General features: G+C 50.1%; 1 protein-coding gene across 1 annotated transcript in view; it reads left to right on the plus strand.

Annotated features, from left to right (window-relative positions):
* PKNOX2 (PBX/knotted 1 homeobox 2) overlaps window positions 1-20,641 on the plus strand; it is a 96,409-nt gene that overhangs the window by 24,655 nt on the left and 51,113 nt on the right. The window contains exon 3 of the mRNA XM_047071560.1: window positions 9,393-9,532. Coding sequence (XP_046927516.1) covers window positions 9,393-9,532 — 140 coding nt within the window. The remainder of the gene's footprint in view (window positions 1-9,392; window positions 9,533-20,641) is intronic.

Here is a 20,641-nt window from a genome sequence, read left to right on the forward strand (position 1 = left end):
CCTGACATTGATTTTTCACTTATTCTCTTCTGTACATTTTCAGTAGCCAAGATTGCATTGAACTTTAATTCCTTTTTATTAGGAATATGATAGGAATATCAAATATTTGTTTCTAGCTGTAAACACACCCCCTTGCACACAAATGCGCACACACACACACACACACAGGCACATACCTAGCACACAGAGGCACACACACACTGAGATTCTGATATACCAGCTAACTATACTGGAAATCACTGGTTTGGGACTGTCATATAGGTGAGGGTTCTCCAGAGATGGATGGGAAGGGTGGGGAGCAGACAGTTGCCAGGAAAGTGCCCAAGTGCCCTTTCAGATTTAAGTTCACAGCCTTCCTCCTATTAGCCACATGTCAGTAACACCCTAGAAGTGCAGACAGGGCCAGTGAACATTTTACAAGACTCGTTTTATAAACCACTGCCTACAAACCCTTTTAAAACTAATGAATTAACTAAGACCCCTCATTTTACACCACAGAGGCAATTTTTCTGTGGTTTGTTCTATTCAGTCAGCCCTGGGATCAGAATGTAGGTGACCTAGGCCTGCTGTTCCAGGAGCCCCTTCAAGTTAAATTGGTCTGGCCTGGGTCTGCTTTCAGATCATCCCCTCCCTTCTCCCCCCCTCCCCCAGTTCTGACTGGGTCAGGGGACGTTTAGAGGAGCCCTTGCCAACCCTGAACCTTTTAACACCTCCCTCGCACTCATTCTCTCGCTCAGTCTGTCATTCAGTCGTTTAACAAACACACTGGGAGCCTACTGGGAGCCAGTCATGGTAATGGGAGCTAGGAAACCAGTCCACTCAGGAAGACAGACCATTAAGGGCCCCCAAGTGTTACAGGCGTTAAGGTTCAAAGCATACACAGATGAGCCGAGTGTCCAGGCTACCTAGGTCCGGGGGCTGTGGAGTATTGGAAAGGCTTCTGGGGAGACTTAATGCTCCAGCTGAGTCCTGAAAGAGGGGTAGGTTTACATATAGTTGGGAGGGAGGGAGGGAGGGAGGGAGGCCAGGGAAACGTGGACATTTCCTGCTGAGGCAGCTGGGAGAGCAAAGGCATGAGGATGTAAATCATCGGGCATGTTCAGGCAACCCTACATGGTAGGGTCTGATCAGGGTACAGCATAAGGGAAGGGGGCTGTACTGGAGACAAGACCAGGGTCAGCGAGCATGCCCGGGCCTGGAGTACCCTGTGGGCTGTGCCCTTCCCACAAAAACATCATTTTTTGGCCTTGCCCCCTGCTGCTTCCCACCTATTGGGGCCAAATCCGATGTTTACCAAATAGCTTCAAGCCCTGACCTCCTCCCAGGTCCTTGGACTCTCTCCTGGTTGTGAGGGAACCAGATCCTGCCCTGCCAGCTTGCCCGGGCACCGCAGAGAGTGCCAGCTCCCGGGCAAGCCCAGCCCAGCCCAGCCCTGCTGGCGCCCCAGCGGCCCCTAGTGGGCCAGGCGCGTGCAGCCCCCCCCCCCCCCCCCCCCCCCCCCCGGCTCACCACAGCACAGTGCTTCTGTGGCCTGGTGGGGCAGGTACTGGGAATGGGCAACTCCCACCTTGCCCGGGTCAGGTGGAAGGCTCAGAAGAGGGGCTTTCCTCTTTGGAGGGGTGTTCCTGCTGAGTCACGCTGAGAAGGTGCAGGCCTAGGTTGTCCAGGGTTGGAACAAAGGACTCTGTGAGAGATTCCTGGGTGTCGGAGACACAAAGAGCACGTGGGGGGAAAGGGCATATGTAGGGTGACACGGGAAGCGTGGGTGCTGAGGTGTCCGGGGCAGGATATGGGCAGGGAGTGGAGTTTGGATTCAGAGAGAAGACTAGCAAAAAGGAATCATAAATATGCTTGGAAACCAAGGTTTACTGAGTGTCCACCATGTGCATTTCACCCTCACGTATGGCTTCCCTGTAGCCCTGGGAAATGAGATTATTAGCTCCATTTGTCCCTGATGGAGAAACCGAGGCTCAGAGAAACTGAGTCAGTCACCCAAGGTGACATAGCTGATGAAGAGTGATGTCTCCTTCCACAACACCATGGCCCCCTCTCCCTGCGCCTGAACCCAAGCCTGCCCCACCCCCCCGGGTGCTTACAAGAGAGCAGATTCCTTCTACAGGGTCAGGACCCCCTCCCCCTCCAGGTAGCCCGTGGTACAGAAGCAACAGAGGCCAACTCTGAGGGTGGGCTGCAGATGGTGGATTTTATTACTGATAACGACCATACACCATTAAGTGCCAGCTGCTTTGCACACATTGTCTCATTTAATTCCAACAACACTGCACCTTAGGTATTATTACTCTCATTTTATAGATGAGGGCCCTGGAACAGAAAGGTTGAGTAACTCGCCCAAGTCACACAGGCAGAGAGTCAAGTCCAAAGTAAATGCTCATGCCAGTACATCATACCATGTCCCATGATCTCCAGCCCTGGGTGGGATGCCTGCTGCTCCCAAACAATATGCAGGCACGAACTGTGACTTCTCTTTTGTGGCCTGAGGCATTCAGTGTCAAGAAAGTAAACCTGCAGCTAAAAAGGTATAATTTGATGAGAAGCCTATCTACTCCACACCAGTCATGCCTGCATTCAATAGATATTTTGGATACTCTCGCTGTCAAACACTGAGGCTACAATTGTAAACCGAGAAGACATAGCCCATGCCCTGCAGGGTCCTACTGTCTAGTTGATGACAGAGGCAAATAAGCACAGGCAGCTAAATCATGTGCTCGGGGCCTTGGGAACACAGGGCAGATGGGCCTGACTGTCGCCAGGGCTCAGCTAGTGTCCACTGAAGGAGGCAGCAAACCTCATGACAGTGGTGACTGGTGGGAGGTAGGAAGCGTCACCACCGGTTCACAGATGAGGAAACTGAGGCCCTGAAAGGTAAAGTTACATGTGCAAGGTTGGCCAGTGGTGGGTGGCAAAGGTGGGATTCAGTGCTGCTTGATGCCAGGGTCTCCTGTGGGGTGCTGGAAGGACTCTGGTGTCATCCCTCGTCCTGAGTCCCCCTCCCCACCTCCCAGGAGCAAAAGAGAGAAGCCCTGAATGGAAGCTGGCAGCTGGCAGTGATGGAAGGCTTGTAGCCCGTGGGATCAGGCTTCGCCATCTCTAGGTCACTGTGACCTAGGTCACAGGTCCTTCCTCCGCAGCCTCCCAGGAACGTGAACTCAATAGCACTGAGCCACCTTCAATTCATGAACCACCCATACCTTCCTGCTTGGGCTCCACACAGAAGGACTGTTTCTGGGATGACCCATGACTAGTGTTTGGGGAATGACTTGTGTATGGGAGGCCTCTTGGGTGTTGTGGAGAAGCTGGACCGCAATGGGGACAAGTAGCTGCATGGGAGACCCACCAGCATGGCTGAGAGGTGAGACTTCAGCCCATTTTTGGCTCCCTTCCTTTCTGTCCCCTTTGTCACTTGATAGGGAAGCAGGGGGGTCTGTCCATTCTCCTCTTCAAAGAAAAAAAGCTCTTAGTTCTTGCCCTAACAGTTCGTGTAAACTGTGATTTCTAGCAATTTCTTCACCTCTGTGGGCTTCAATTTTCTCATGGAAAATGAGAATGACACTAACTTATTGCACAGGATGACGGTTGGACATGAAAGCCTATAGAGGTATTTTATTAGCTCATTAGAACATAAGTGCCACTCTCCTCCTACAGTTGGAAAAGGGTGGTGCTTAGCAGAAATGAAAGCATGGATGGGCGTTCCAGTGTCCGTGAGGGCAACGGGAGCAGGTAGGGGAGAGGAGCTTCTCAAGTCATCAGCACCTCTCAAATCACACCATGGAGCATCTCCTACTCATTTTCATGGTCAGACTAGATGGTCAGAGAAGCTGACAGGTTTGCCTGCACATTTTGCCTTCCCATATACACAATTTGCAAATGTCAACTCATCGCAGTCCATTTTCGGATGGGGGTGGGGCTCGTGAACTTTCATCTCAAGGTGTTTCAGACCAAGAATCTGGGCCCTTCCGCTCCAAGCTTAAGGCAGGGCCAGTTCTGGCTGAATGATGGAGAGAGGTCCAGTGGTTATAGCTTTTATGGAAGGAAAGAGCATGGAGTGGTGGCCTCAGGGTGTTTGCCCCAAGAAAAGGACTCTAAGGTGAACCCTAGAACCCTGTGTGGGCTCTCACAGCACCCCATCTCTTGATGCCCCCCTTTCCTGGCCATTAGTCATTGCCCTGTTCTCTTGATTACTCCTCACAGCCTGTGTGGTATTATCCCTTTTTTAAAAAACATTTTTCTAAAGCTTATTTCTTTATTTTGAGAGAGACAGAGACAGTGCAAGTGGGGGAGGGGCAGAGAGAGGGAGAGAGAGAATTCCAAGCAGGCTCCACACTGTGAGTGCAGAGTGGGCTTGAACTCACGAAACTGTGAGATCATGATGTGAGCTGAAACCAAGAGTCAGGCCTTGACTGAGGGAGCCACCCCAGCGTCCCTCCCTTGCTTTTTACATATAGGAAAACCAAGAGTCAAAGAGGTCAGGAAACTTGCCCCGCAACATGTAGCTAATCATTGACAGAGGAGCTTCAAACCCAGGCTCTCAGATTCCCTGCTCCTTCTACTCACTGAGACCTTTCTGATCTTCGAGAAAACTCTCAAGATATTGTTCAACTTTGCCTCTCCTTCTCTGTGCTCAGTTCTCCTTGTCGAAAAGGGACTGTCCTTGTGTCTGGGCAATGCCATACCCACACCCTGTTTGCCACCAAGGCAGAAGTTCCAGAGTTCTCTGAAGCCTCCTTGGAGAAAGGTTCAGAGTCTGGAGTGGCCGGTCCTGGAACCAGCTGTAAACATGCCAAGTGGCCACGTGGAGTGTGTATCACTAGTTTTTTTACATGCCAGACAGAGGAGAACCGGACAAAGTTACTTGGAGAGAATGCCTGACACTAGGTGTCCTAGTAAATAGCTGACAGCCAGTTCGGGGAGGGGCCCTGATTTGTAGCATTTGCCAATTTCCATGGTGTAAATGCTCAACCAGGCCACTTTCGAGCCACCGATGTGATATCAACCAGCTTGCAAAAGTCCAGAAGATTTAACAGTTGGCTTTCACCAGCCAGAACCAGGGAGCTCCAGCATGTCATGTCACTTAAGGACCCTACCCTACCCCTGGTCCCTCCAGCCTCTCCCCTGCTCCTGCTCTGGGCGTGCTACCCAGGAACCTCCCAGAACCTCCACGGTGGCACCCCCTCCTCCAGGCCCTGAGGCAGCTGCTGGGGGGCTGCTCCTTTGGAGCTCCAGTTCTTGGGAAATGGAAGTCTCTGGATAGAAAAGGGGATCTACGATCTCGCGGTCCGGGAGTTCGAGCCCCGCGTCGGGCTCTGGGCTGATGGCTCAGAGCCTGGAGCCTGTTTCCGATTCTGTGTCTCCCTCTCTCTCTGCCCCTCCCCCGTTCATGCTCTGTCTCTCTCTGTCCCCAAAATAAATAAACGTTGAAAAAAAATTTAAAAAAAAAAAAAAAAAAAAAGAAAAGAAAAGGGGATCTATTTGGAGGTAAACACTCATTCTCCAAACCTGGAGAAATGCAGTTTGCTGACTTGGCCCCCAGGAGCTAAATAAATCTGAATTATTGTCCCGCTCAGAGTAGATCTGTTCTCTTCTGCCCCCACCCCGCAACCCTCCCTGAGCCCCAGGAACTGCCTCTCAACTGGGGCCTCCTGGGATGCCAGCAAGTGACTGCCTTTGATTTATTCTCATTCTCTGCTTCCCTCCATAACGTAGCAGTCTTGCCTAGAAAGGGGAGATGAGAAGAAAAGGAGTATGTCCCCTCATCCCTCTCTCTCTCTTAGCTCATCTTCATGGAGGTCCTCTGTGGATTCCTTCAGGGGCACGAGGAAATGCACCCTTAGTGGGCAAGGCAGAGCCATACCAGCCTTCCCTACACTTCACCCCTAAACAAGCTCCGTGGACATAGCTGTGCCTTGCTTTAGAAAAGAAGCTCATTTTGGAAATCGGGTGTTTAATGACAACAACCACCCCGCCATCTTGGGAGCCCTTCAGAGTTTCCCAAGCACTCCCACATTCTGTACACCATCTCGTCTGAGCCTCTCGTCAGCCCCATGCAGCCGGTGGTGATTGGTAGAGTTCCCCGATGTGTCTGAGCCTGTCAGGGTGGGGACTTCAGAGGCCACCCAGCTGGAGCTTCCAGTCCCCTCCACAGGGGACCAGCTGATCAGTCTCCACTTGGCCGCTGGCTGCCGCAGTGGAAACTCACGCCTCCTGGATGCAGCCCATTCCGGCCTCAAAATGCTCAGGGGCTTGGAAACGTATTACTTGGGTTGAGCCCAAATCTGTCTCTGTGATACAGATTGAATGCATTGTTTTGTCGTTTGACCCTTTGGGAGCACGCAGAGCAAAGCTGATGTAATCGAATCCCTTGTTCCGATATTCAAAGGGTGCTCTCGTGTCTCATCTCCCCTGTCCCTCAAATCTTCCTTACATATCCCAGATTCAAATATTCCTCCCACGACACAGTGCAGAATGCCTCCACCAGCCTGATCTATCCTCTGAGTGCATTCTCCTCCACTGGTTTCAGCAGAGACGAATGAGACTAGAGGCTTTATGTGAGTCATGCTTCTGTTAATGCATCCTCAGATAGCGTCAGGTTAGGTTGCTTGTCTTGGTTTTTTTGACAGACACATTACACTTTGGATGTATGAGCCTTCTGTCAACTCAAACACTTCTGTTAAACTGTGTCTCTCCTGTTCTGCACTTATATTATTGATTTTTTTTTTTTTTTGGCTCAAGTGTTAAAAGTGTTACATTCCAACTTAGTAGATGCAAATTAATCTCATTAGACTTAGCCTGTGGCCAAAATCTGTAAAGATCTTTTGGATCTCAGTCTCATGTCACCTATAAATTTGCTGAGCATTTCTTCAGACACCCTCTAAATCACCGATAAAAATATTGAAAAAGAGGGCTAAGGAGAAAGCAGGTGGCACTATCCTAGAAGCCTTCCTCAAGCGGACATCTATCCTTTAAATGTCATCCTCTGGGTATAGCTTACTAATCCACACAGTTGTCCACCGGTCACAGCTCTCAGTATAGTCCTCAAGGGTGTCATGGTGTCATGGGAGGTGCCTTGCTGAGGTCATTGACATGTCTGTATGTTTTCCTTACCTGCCAGCATAGTCATTATGTTAAATCCAGAAACTGAGTTCCATGAGAACAGGCACTCATCCTCGGGACCTCAGTGCCTACCTAGCACGGTGCCCAGTACGTTGCCAACAACTCAGGAAATATTTGAAGAAATGACTGCTTACATTAGTGGATGAAAGAAACTGGCCCAGATCAAAGTGAAGATTAGCAGTGTGTAGTTTTTCTGATTCCACCTTCTTTCTCTGTTTTGAAAACTGGAACATTTGTTTCTACTTTCATCCTTGTAGCACCTCTTTAATACTTATGGATCCTAGGGGCGCCTGGGTGGCTCAGTCAGTTAAGCATCTGACTTTGGCTCAGGTCATGATCCTGTGGTTCGTGGGTTCAAGCCCACGTCTGAGCTGTCAGCACAGAGCCTGGAGTCTGCTTCAGATTCTGTGTCTCCCTCTCTCTCTCTGCCCCTCCCTGATTCATGCTCTGTTTGTCTCTCTCTCAAAAATAAATAAACATTAAAAAAAAAAAACTCCTAATAATGGTATGTGAACTTAAAAAAAAATACTTATGGATCCTAAAATGACATCAAATGGCTTACTGATGAGAAAATAAGAGTTCAGGAAAAACAACGGATTTGCCCAAGGTCAAAGGCTAATAATGGGAGACAGCAGGATTCAAGCCATTGTCTGCTGGCTTAAAGGTATCAGGATGCTATGTCTAGCCTCTGATGCTGAGTTTGGGTGAGTCCCCCCAGTTCAGCCAACAATGAGAAGGGTGTTTCTTCCTAACAAAAAATGATGGGGAGCCAGTACAATAAACCAGATATGTGTCTTTTAAGACATGAAAGATCTCATTCACCACCTGTCATTCATTAATTCATTGATTCAACAAATATTTATTGAGTATCTACCAGTGCCAGGCTATGCTGGGCCCTAGAAGTACAACTGCTAGTCAAGCCCTCTTTGAGCTTCAGTTAGTTGGGAGTGGAAGAGAAAATCACTAAGCAAGTAGATATATAGTATCTGATCATAGAAAGGCCTATGGAATGAAGCAGAGTATGGGCATAGGAAGGGACAGAGGGGCTCTATTTCACTCTGAAGACGTGACATCCAAGCAGAGATCTTGAGAAAGTGAGACAGCAAAAGCAAATGTCTTGGGGATAGCAACAGCATTAGCAACGATGTGCCTGTGTTGACGGGAGAACTATACTTTTTCTTCCAAAAAGCAGGGACCTAGATCATATGATGAGTATTCCAGCTATAAAACATCTGATTCTTTTAAGATGTAGTCATTCATTCATTCATTCATTCATTCATTCATTTTCTCAACAAAGGCTAAACACATACTCTGTCAATTGGATGCTATGGATGAAGGTGTAAACAAGGCTTCAGTGGGGAAGTCAGACAAGTGTATCAGGCCCAACAACACTGGTGCTATGGACAGGCTGGCAGAAAAGAATAGTTGAGGCATGTCACCATTCATGACATTTTAGGGATCCATTTGACTAGAGAGAATATATTATAAAAGCATTAAACTCTGTAAGGGTGGTTATCAAAAAAATGTAAGCCATCTCATAGTTTCTTAAAATTTTATATAGAAAGCCCAACATATAACATTAAAAGGAGTCGCTCTGATTGGTACAAAATTTGGGGCCTGGGGATACCTTCAAAAACATTACATAGGACAAAAATCACGGCCCTAAATATTTGTTACGGCTGAGAACAAAAGTCTGTCCAGTGTCCACTAAAACCTGCTTATCTCCAAACACCCAGGTAGACCAAATTTGGGGACCCATTCAATGATCAATCAAAGCCATTAAAACAGTTACTCCTGTCTTGGGTTAAACGGAGTAAACTTCCACCCAAATGAGAACTGATTCAGCTATTTTTTTTTCCTGCTCTTCAAAGTCATGAAATCAACTTACTACTGCCCAGTCCAGCCCAAATGACTCATAAGCACAATTTAAAGGGTTCATCATTTTGCTTCTGCTTCTTGGCAGAGGTCACCACCCTAATTTGCATTAAGAAGAATCAGTCATCTCTTCTAAAGAGTGCCGGTGCACCACCTGGTTTTGTAGGCTCCTAAATTATTCTCTAAAATGTTCTCACCTAGGGAATGCTTCCTTCTCACTGTGGCATGCAAACAAATGGATGCTGGTTGCACACCCACCGTTCCCTTGCCCACCTTCTCTTGTTCACACACACACACGCCACAGGCCGGGGCGGGCCTCCCAATTCCAGCTGGGGAACTGGCTGTCCTGGCCATACTAACCTGTTCGCTCCCCTTTTTTCTCTCTGCAGATGACAGCAACTGCTCAGGCACCCTCTAAGACCCAGGCTGTCCACATCTCCGCACCCTCAGCTGCTGCCAGCACGCCTGTGCCCAGTGCCCCCATTGACCCCCAGGCCCAGCTGGAGGCTGACAAGAGAGCTGTGTACAGGTAGGAGACACTTCAGCTGTGTTGAAAGCCCCCGCCCCAGTCAGCCTCCGGCCCAGCTCAGCCCTGGGAGAGGAGAATGCAGGCCAGTGGGTGGGTGCATAAAGACAATGCCCAAAAGCTGCTCTCCTCACCGTCTTCTCTCTCAAATCCATCTGGACATCCCTCAGCTGGCCCATGTGGATTGACGCTAGCTTCCTGGGATTGTCTGGTGAGGGCCAAGAGGGCCCGGGCAGCATCTTCCTGGAGGATCCTTTTCTCATCCCAGCTGGGGATTGAGCCCTCTTGAGCATCAGAAACCCTCCGCTCAGCAAACTGCCACCTTGAGAGGCTCTCCTCGCGTGTCCGCCATTGTGCCTTCACTCCAGCAAGCCCAGGGGACATCTGCTGGTCCCGTCTAGGACTTGGCATTACACAAACTTTAATATGCCTGAAAATCACTGGGAGAGCTTATTAAAACCCGTATTTCTGGGCTCCATGCTCAGAAATGCTGAATCAGTAGGTCAAGCTATAGGAAGAGGACTTTTTAAAAAGCATTCCAGGTAGATCTAATGCAGCAGGTCCTTTTTTGATCCATGATTGTCTTTGTCTCGTAGCAAGAGGCGTGGTGTGTGGCTGCGTATGTTCTGGCACCCTCCTTCCAGAGGGGGAGGGTGCTGAGAGCCGGCAGCTGAGAGCAGGGCCAGGCCCTGAATGTTGCGGAGGCTGGGAGGGGCCCAGGGCCTGTCTGGTTTGTCCATGTGGTTGAGAAGATGCAGTCCTCTGAGAGCCGCCCTGGCAGGGATGTTAGTCATTGTCTTTCTGTGGGGCACCCACACGGCTAGAAAAGACGCCCGAGTCAGCACTCAATATGGAGGTGACACCCTAGCGCACGCTCACTTGTGTGAGCACATACATTCACGTGTACCAGTAAACGCGTCTTACCTGTGTCTGGACACACACTGCAGCAGGTGCCAGTATCGTCACATGGGGAACGATCCAGCCAAGATGAATGGGAAGAAGATTGATTCCTTCCTCACTCCTCCCCACGGTGACAATGCTTTTATGGTAATGGTGGTAATTATTGCTGTTATTATCATTACCACTGGCATTATTTTTAGTTACTCAGATGAGCCGAGTGCCTCTAATGCCAACACGGAGTCCAGAGCAGTGAGCCCTGATCCATAGGTCCCGCCACGAGGGTCTTTCTCAGCCTTGCTGGAAGAATAAATCACCATGCCTGTGCCCCGCTCTGCCCAGTGCACTGGCCAGGCCCTGCTGCCTGCCGGGAAAGAACTCTGCTTTGGACCCCAAAGAACTCCCACATCTGGTCACGGTACCTGTCAAAGAGACTGGACACTCCTGTCCTCCTGTCTCTCCTTCCTTCACACTCTTGTATTGAACCCTTACTATTAATATGTGGAGGCGCTGAGCTGGACTCCCAGCGAAAGAGGGTAAACTATCAAAGCAAACACATCTCTGTTCCCCATGTCTCCAGGAACAGATAGATAGGCAGATGAGAAACCAACACAGTGTGGTCAGAGCTTTTAACAGAGAAGGCTTTACCGAGTAGACAATATTTGAGCTTGATCTTAAAGGCTGGTGAGAGAGTCCACCAGGAGAAATGGGCTGGAGTAGAGCCTTCCAGACAGAGCAGAGCCTCTGTGCTCCCAGAATGGCCAGTGGCCAGAGCATCTGGGTGTGGGGAGATGAGGCTTCACAACCACCTGGAAATTAAACTGCGAGGTGGGCTTGTGCTTTTGTAGTGAACATGAGAAGGGAGAGTACCATGGCATCTGAAAACCACCTGATGGTCTGATGGCTTGGGGGTTAGAGCCATCATACTCCATGTAGATCATTGCTACCCATAGTATGGCCCAGGGGCTAACAGCACTGTATCCCCTGGGAGTTCTTGAGAGACGCAGACTCTTGGTCCCACTCACACCACGTGATCTGTGTGCATCATCCTGGGCACCTTCACAGACAGGGGACCTGTGGTGAGCACAGATCATAGTCTAGAAAGACCCCTGGTTCATGATACAACAGAAAGTTTCTGGACACCCAGGCTTGAGTCCCAGCTCCTTTTGTGTACTAATCTCTGTGAGCTTGAGTTTCATGACAGAAGCTAACCAGTAGGTTCAGTAAGATTGTTGAGACAGCTCATGTAAGCACCTGGTGCTGTGGCCCTTCCCAAGATCTCAGGCTCATTTCCCACCCAAGCCAACCTGCAGGAGATGTGGGTCACCTCTCCCATGGGAGCTGTTCATCATGATGTCACTTGAAACATAAAAGCCCAGAAGGTCCTCCAACCAACGCTTCTTCCTGCTCACCTTCACACCTGAGCTTTACCTTCTCCCACCGGGCTGAGCCCTCAGCAGCCCTCAGCAGCCCTCAGCCTTTGCCCTGCAGCCTTTGTCTCTGCAGCTGTCTGACCGTGAAGAAGGAATCCCAGGTTGGTTGCCACCAATTGCCCAGACAAACATGGCCACCCGGCATCTCAGGACAACCAAGAGAGCTGACACCAGCACCTTCGCCCGGCTTTTCTCCACAGTCCCTCCTGCCCAGGGGCCCGGGGTTTTCTCCCACAACCACACCTCTCCCATTAATACCAGCTGTTCTCTCTACAGCCATTGCAGGATGACCGGGGAGGGAGCTCAGCCTCCTGAAGGTTCGGGTAATTTTAATTAGATTTGCCTGCCTTGGGGCAGCCTGGCTGCTCCAAAGCACATCAGGGAGTCAGCATTTTATGTCAATAAATGTAACAAGACTTTTCAATTCAGATTAGTGCCCAGCGCCGACTTCTGGGAGACCCCACTGTGGCCCCTCCCAGAACCACAGATGAAGGAAGGGTGGAGGGAGCCCCTTTCTGACCAGGCCCCTGCAGGGTGGCAGGGGGACAGTGTGACAAAAAGGAGGGGTGTGCCTGTGAGCCCTTGGAGCGTCCAATGCCCCTGAGGTTCTATTTGTGTATAAGGACGTGTTAATGAAATGTATTGGTTCCTTCTGATGTGGAAAGTGTGTGTGTGTGTGTGTGTGTGTGTGTGTGTGTGTGTGTGCGTGCGTGTAGTGGGGGAGAGGGGAGGCAGTCTGTCTTTAATTGGATCATACCAGAGCATCATCTGGGCTAATCAGCAAGGCAACCAGGAGCTCCCGCTCAGATTAATGATTGCAGTCTAATCCGAGCAGATCCCATGATTGGATGCACATCGCGGGTAATTGTGTTTGTGGCCCAAGAGCAGTGCTGAGAGGGGGTCTGAGGAGGGGAGGCCCTGTGCAGTGAGGACCACCGCAGGTTTGGACCTAGCTCAGTTCTCCCCTTCCCTAGTCCCCCACCTCAGCCCTGGGACTTACCCCCAAGACGTTCAAACTTAGCTTGGACCGCCCCACTCCACCCCTCCATGCGGATGGACAGTGTTAGGTGCTGTCCAGAACCTGGTGGTTAGATGGCCAGGCGTGCAGAGATAGGGCCAGGAGGGTGGGGTTAATCCAGCTTTCACTCTCCCTCCTCCCCTCCAGTCTCCTTCGTTCCCCTTTGAAGTGAGTGGGTTCCCATGGAAACCATGATGTCCTGGGGAGCAAGCAGAGTGGCAGAGAGCTAGGCCTGGCCAGGTGCGAGGTGGGGAGGAGGTCGGCTTTGCTGAGAAAGCTCTGCTAAGGCTAAGGTGTTGGTTCTCTCCCACAAGGCTGAAAAGCTCTCCAAGAACTGGGGAAGGGGCCCGCCCAGCGCAGAAGTTACCTGCTATTGATAGGAAATGCCAGGCTGCAGGCTTGAGCAGCGAGGAAGTGGCAGGGGCAGGGTGCTTTGCTTCTGCGCTTAAAATCCTGGAGAATCGAGATGCCGTGCAGGTGGAGAGGGTGGCTGACTGCTACCCAACCCCCCCACACACACCCCGTATTTCTCCTCTGTGGCATGGCTCACAATTAAGTTGATTTCATCAACGGTATTTCTGTTTCCCCCACTAGATGGTTAACTCCATGAGGGCAGGGTCTATGTCTGTTTTATTAATCGACCTATCCCTGGCGCCCCATACCATACCTTAGAGTCAGCAGCTTGGACAGAGTGTGTACTAGAGCTTGTTGAATGGATTGATTAACTCAGGCGAGGCAGCACCTCATAAATACACAACAGTCCTAGGCTGGTGTGCTGGCTATCGGGGGCGAGGCGATACAGAGCCCTGGTTCGTAGCATTTGCTGAATTCCACTGTGTAAATGCTCCCACCAGGGCCCACTTCAAAGAACCAACACGATACCACTGACCAGAGTTGCAAAGAGGGGCTCCCATCTGGCTCTTGCCTGCCTCAAGTACAACCCCCATACAGGTAGGCAAGTTACAGGCCCACAGTCTCTGATTTTAAACAGGTCGATACATCTTATAACCAATTCTTTGGAATGGTTTTATTTTTATTCATACCTTTAGCCATGAGCCCACACTTCTCTGTTGTCCTCATGGGCCTGTGCGGTCTACTCCTGGGTTCTAAATTTGAAATGTTCTCTCTTAATGAATTAACTACTTCACACAGTGCCCAGCACGAAGTAGGTGTTTGCAATTGTGATTTTTCACCGTTAACCCTGAGGCAGTGAATTTTCTCCTTCCTAGTTTCTACCCAGCACCGTCGTCTCTTCCCATCTGCTTGAGCAAAGCCCTGCCTTCACCCCCACACTCCCGTCTTCTCCAAGTGGATTCCAGGCCCTTCCTGGTTTACCCGTTAACAAAAATTCCTGCATCAAACCAGACTTCACCTCCCCTGCAGTGTCCCAGCTTCGAGAATCTTGACCTTGCCCTGTGGTGCTTCCAGGTCTTCAGGACAGCTCCATCCCCCTCCTCAACCACAGACTCAGAACTTCTAACCCTTGCGTGACTACCCCTGAGCAGCTCATGCTGGACTCCATCTCTAGTTCAGTAAGGGCAATACACATTTCTAAAGCCCTGTCTGTGCTCCACTTCTTCCAGCCTCCTCCAGACCGGGTCCCTCTAGAATGCACACTCACTTGGGGAAGGATCGGAACAGGGCAGTGGCAGCGTTCGGATCGCTCTATTGTAAGAGACCATCCTTGTAAAGGTCACTGAGGCTCCGGGCTTGGTCCTGGCAGCCCTGGAGTTAGAGGTGTAAATGCAGGAGAATGGCCATGCTGGGCCGTGCCACGAGCCCTAGAAATAGAGTTGGTGATCACTAGCTTTGTCACCTTGGGTGAGTTAATCTCTCCGAGCCTCTGTTTTCTCAACTGTAAAAAAGAAAATAGTAATAGCTAGACTAAAATTAGAGAATACGGGATAATACCTGACACACAGATCAATGTTTGCTGCGTGGGGTGGGGATGGGGTGAGATTGTTTGAAGCAAGAGGGGCCAGCATGTGTCCCCATGGCGTGTTCAGGATGGGAAGCCGTCTGGTGCATTCAGCGGGGTGGAATTCGGGGTTAGGAAATGGGCCTTTACATTTAGATCACCTGCGTTTACCTTCTGGCACCGCCCTAGGCACTAAGCCTTTCTGGGCCTCGATTTCCTCATCTGTAAAACGGTATTATCTCTTCATCGGGGTTGTTGTGAGGAATCCATGAGAGAATGCACATTACGTATTTAGTAAAGAATCCCGCATTTGGGGAGTTCTCTGTAGATGTTAGCGGCTGTCAGATGTTTGGGGAAACGCAAGCAGGTGTTGGTCAGGCCAGAAGATGCTAGAAATGCTGAGAGGCGAGGCAGCCAGAGGCAGGACTGGAAAGGACCCCCCAGTCAAGAGGTGTCTATCTTGCAATTCAGTTAAATGTGTAGTTAGCTCTGCTATGTGTCAAGTGTCGTGTTAAGTTCCAAGAAGGGTTTTGAATAAAGAAGAACCAGTCCAGGGAGTAGGAGAAAGAGAGACATAGAGAGCGGCTCTAATAGTAACTTGGCACATAGTATGGACTCAAAAAGTATTTGTGGAATTGACTGCGAGCCTTCTGACCACAGTGCAGTGTGGGAGAGTTGCACTGCTTTTCTCCAGGGAGGTGAAACCCAAGGGGAACGATAAATGGGGTGGGAGGGACCCCCGAGGGTTGGGGGCTGGACAGAGGGGCTGGGTCCTCTTGTGACTGTCCTCCTTAGCAGCTGCCTGGCCAGGAAGGACCCTGGGAACTGGCACGTCCTGATGAAGTGTTTTTGAGGGAAGGCTTCCACCTTGTGACCAAAGGGTGTCCTGGCTCCAGTGAGTTGACCCTGGGGCTTAACCCTATGCCTTCCCTGGCACTGTGCTTGGTCATTTCTGGAATGTGCTGGGCGAGGTGGCCTGAGAAAGATGTGGGAGAAGTTCAGCCCTTCCAAGCAGAAAAGTCAGGACCAGATGCTTCAGGCTAGGGCTTCTAGACTAGATGCCGGGAGCAGATGTTCCTGGCTGCATTCTGGGCTGGGCTCTCTGGGCTGGGGGCTCCAGCCGACTCCCTGCTCTTGGAAGCAGTTGGATTCACTGGCATCAGAGATAACATTTCAGTTGTTGACTATAGTCAGGGGAGCGATCCTGTTGGAGCCATAATCTGAAAGTAAAACCATGCTCAGTTCTCCCCGGGCACCAGGCAAAGCCTGTTCTCGGCCCCTCCTGCCGGCATCTGGAGGGCCCCCAGCCCACGCACGGCCTCTGCACATGCTGCTGGCAGGCACGGGGGCTGCAGCTGTCTGGTCCAGGGAGCAGGTGTGCCGTGTTGAGAGGCAGTGTGGATCCTGCTGCTTCCATAGCTCACCGGCCTGGCCCAGGCACAGCCGAGAAGTCCAGGTACCCCACCAAGATAAGGCACGCTGATAAGATATGAAGAGCCTGGAACCCACCGACTTTTATCCTCACAAGGTTGTGTTAGGATTAAAGGAGATAACCAGTGCTAACAGCCGACAGTGCTTGCCACGTAGAAGGCTCACGGTGAACGGTGGCTGCATTTGTGAGTAGTTACTGTGATACGTACTAGACTGGATCTGTCCCTCGTCTAAGGGGGAAGATAGCCAGCAATTGGGCCTCCTGCTGCTGTGAACCAGGTGGAGTAGAATAGGAGGAGGGCCGGCAGGCTGGGGCTTTGAGGGCTCATGTGGCCAGGGGCTTCTCACCAGGGCTGGACTGAGCCGGTTTTGCCGTTCTTTTAAATTTTTAAAAAACGTCAGGGCGCCTGGGTGGCTCTGTTGGTTGAGCATCCGACTTCGGCTCAGGTCACAAGCTCATGGTTTGTGAGTTCAAGCCCCGTGTCAGGCTCTGTGCTGTCAGCTCGGAGCCTGGAGCCTGCTAAGGATTCTGTGTCTCCCTCTCTCTGCCCCTCCCCCACTTGTGCTCTGTCTCTCTCTGTCTTTCAAAAATAAATAAATGTAAAAAAAAATTTAAAAAATTTTTTTAATGTTTATTTATTTTGAGAGAGAACGTGAGTAAGCAGGGGCGAGGAGCAGAGGGAGAGGGAGAAAGAGAATCCCAAGCAGACTCTGTGCGGAGCATGGAGCTCGATCCCAAGAACCATGAGATTGTGACCCGAGCCGAAGTCAAGAGTAGGATGCTCAAGTGACTGAGCCACCCAGGTGCCCCTTGCCTTTCTTTTAACCATGACGCCACTCTCAGATTTTCTGAAGCTCTAGTCCATTTCGTGGTCAGGTGGAGAGAACATAAGACTAAGCCTTCAGTCTCAATTCTTACTCTACCCTTGGGCAAATCATTTAACCTCTTTAGATAAGCTTGTCCTACCTCACACGGTAGGCATCAGATGAGAAACTGAAAGAGCTGTAAAAATGTGGAAGCCCTCTCCAAACACACAGAAGTATTATTATCATGAGAGAAGATTCTTTTGGAAACTCCTTTGATAAGATGGAGATTCTCTTGTGCTGCAGTGATCTTGATGCTCGAAGGGTAAACATGGCAGGTCAGTTCTGTGACCCCAAGGACACATATGACTCAAGGACAGAAGAGAAAAAGAGAGAAAGGGGGGAGGAGGAAGTGATTCCAATAATGGTTCAAAAATAACAGATAGGAGGGGGGGAGCGCAAAATTTGGAGTTTGTATTCCCAGATTTAAATCTCAACTCAGGGGCGCCTGGGTGGCGCAGTCGGTTAAGCGTCCGACTTCAGCCAGGTCACGATCTCGCGGTCTGTGAGTTCGAGCCCCGCGTCAGGCTCTGGGCTGATGGCTCGGAGCCTGGAGCCTGTTTCCGATTCTGTGTCTCCCTCTCTCTCTGCCCCTCCCCCGTTCATGCTCTGTCTCTCTCTGTCCCAAAAAATAAATAAAAAAAAAAAAAAAAAAAAAAAAAAAAAAAAAAAAAAAAAAAAAAAAAAAACCTTAAATCTCAACTCAGCCACTTACTAGCTTAATATCATTACTTCACCACAGTTTGCTAAGTGGTGCAATGGGAATAAGAATATTGAGCATTTGAATGCAATAAGCACATGGAAACACTTTGTAACTTACAGAGGGCCACAAAGTGTGTGTGGACGTGTGTTTAGTCACCGCCAGTGACCAAGGCAGAATGGACAGAGTGCCTTCCCCACAACACTCCTTCCCTTAGACTTTGTATGCTTGCTGGAGATCAATCTCTGGTGACTTGGACAGAAACTCTGACTGCTTCTCACTAGCTAACCTTGGGCAAGACACTTCCCTTTTCTGTGCCTGAGTCACCTCTCCGTAAAACGAAAGGGTTGAACATGGGATCCCCACAGATCTCAACTTTTAGGTGGTTTGTATTCCTGCCCTTGCAGACTAGCCTTTACACTTTGTTGAGATTTCACATTTGTTATTATTATTATTATTTTTATTTTTAATGTGCCAGAAGGCAGGGGTGTGGGAGGTGGTGTCATGAAGGGATGGGGACGTAGCCGACTGTGGCCTGACCTGGGCCCCACCCTTGCCAAGAATGGACCTATCCGCCCACCTGGGGGAGGAGAGCCGGTTGGAGCCCAGGAGCCCTAGCAGATGCGATTCCAATTTAGCAACAAGAAGAAGTCCTCTCCAAGGCAACCCAGGCGAACACACCACCCACTAGGCAGGACTAAAAATACACCCGCATGGTTTCAACGTCACACCTGAAGTAAAAATATATCCAACCAGGAGCTGCTGGCTCGTTCTCCCCCACCCCACTCTGCTCTCTCCATCTGGTGCCTTCGAGGGGAGGAGAAATGGAGGGCTGGGCGAGCTCTTCCTTCACACTAACCCCCCTCCCTCCAGGACCCCGCCAGCCCCCACCCCACACACACCCAGCAGAGCCCAAGGAAGGCAGGTCCTTTCGTAGCCATTGTAGCTAGAAGCTGCCAGATGGCAACGTTTTATCTGAGTCTTGCTATAGAGATGGATTCTGAGCCCCAAAGAACCTTAGGATTGTGTCTTAGAACCTTCCTTCCCATAGTTCCTCTGTTCCCACTCATTAATTCACCAGATATTTATTGATCCTCTGTTGTGTGCCAGGCACTGTGCATGACCCTTGGGAATTCAAAAAGAGATCAGATGAGTTCGTGGACCAGAGCAGTTCACCACATAGTGAGGAAGACAGATCTGTGCACAAACAACTATAGTTAGTAGAATTTAATGAGTGTCATAAGGGAAATAAAAATAAATTCTTACTGGCAGTGCTTTTTTGGTTAAAAAAAAAAAAAAAGAAGAGGTTCTGAGTTCTGATAAATTGTACGTTGCCTCTCCTCCTCCTCTTTCTGTGCCTATTTGAATTGGCACGTGGGCTTGTTTTCCCTGCCAAATGAGTCAGTGGATATGGGAATAGAAATTTATTGGAGCCGATGGTGTCAATGTTGCTCTGAATAAAAAAGGTGCCCACACACCTTTCCAGGGAAGTGGAACAAGCATTAATTGATAGCTTACTAAGTGCCAGACGCTCTACGTGTTTCTTCATTTAATCCTTACCATAACCTGCGTGGTAGGTGATGCTATCCCTGTTTTATAAAGGAGGAAACTGGGGTGCAGAAAAATTCAGTAACTTGCCCCCAAAGGCACACCCACCGTCCCACTCTGAAATCTGTGCTTATCTCACACCACGGAGCTTCTCACCCTAAAGTGTGAGTGAGGTCAAGATACAAACCCCAAAACATTTCCCAGGATGGTTCAGAGGAAGCAATGGTTTTTCTCACTGGCGAGACCCGCCAGGAAGCCGTGGTACAGTGGGTGGTATCTTGAGATGGATTCTGAAGATTATTAGAAGGACAGGCAGAGACCCAGGAACCCAGTTGAGGTGATGGGAACAGCAGGAACAAAGGCTAGTGCTAGAAGTCCAGTTTCCCTGAGTCTGTGAAGGCGGTGAGTGAAAAGACAAGGGGGCCAGAGTGCACCTGCTGTCTGTCCAACAGCACATTTTCTGCTCAGTCTGTTGAGAAAAAATACAGAAGTCTGAGGCCACACCCTGATGTACCTGGAACGTTCATCTGAGGACGTGAACTTTATTTCATTAGCCTCCGAGAGAAATTTCACTAGAGCGAAACAACACGAATACTTGTAATGGGCTTCTGCTCTGAATAGATGCCCAAGAAAAAGACAGGGGGCTGTCCTGGAAAGTGACTCCAGGGTATTGTCTATGATTCTGTGATTCTTGTGACCTCTGACCTAGGGCACTAGAAATAAAGGATCAAAATACCAGTGCCTGGGTGGACTTTCCAGGGGGTCAAGTCTTTGGTAATTCAAGACCTGCCCTGTGTTTATGGGTGGAGACTAGGTGGGATAGCTGGAGAGTCAGCCTGGTCACTGCTGTTCCCACCTTACCCCACCTCACTGGCCAGTAGACTAATATCCTCTGCAGCAGTCAGACCCTGACCAGGCCTCTTGTCCCACTGGCTCATCACTGAAAATCTCCACCAGAAATTTTGCTCTCCTGCCAATCATGCCATCCTATGAACCGTCCATCCCTCAACCCGTCCAGGCCTTGGAGGCTCTGACCTCTGTTTCCATTGGAAGACATAGCCAGGGCTCAGGGAGGGGGGGTGAGAGCCAACATTGAGCCTCCTCTGTCCATCTTCCCCCTAGCTGAATGAGTCTGGACTGTGAGGTGAGGTGCAGGACAGGCCTAGGGGCTCCAAGGTCAGTGACAGGGAGAAGAGGTGGATAGCCAGGCAGGCTGCCACACACTTGGCTGGACCCATAATTGAGGTCTGCAGTCCTGGCCAAGGTCACAAGGGAAGGGATGGCTGAGAGGTTCAGAAGTGAC

This window comes from Lynx rufus, unplaced genomic scaffold, assembly GCF_022079265.1.
Source record: "Lynx rufus isolate CCGP_SWC_20201006 ecotype Redwood Valley unplaced genomic scaffold, mLynRuf1.p SCAF_9, whole genome shotgun sequence".
In the NCBI taxonomy this organism is placed as follows: Eukaryota; Metazoa; Chordata; class Mammalia; order Carnivora; family Felidae; genus Lynx; species Lynx rufus.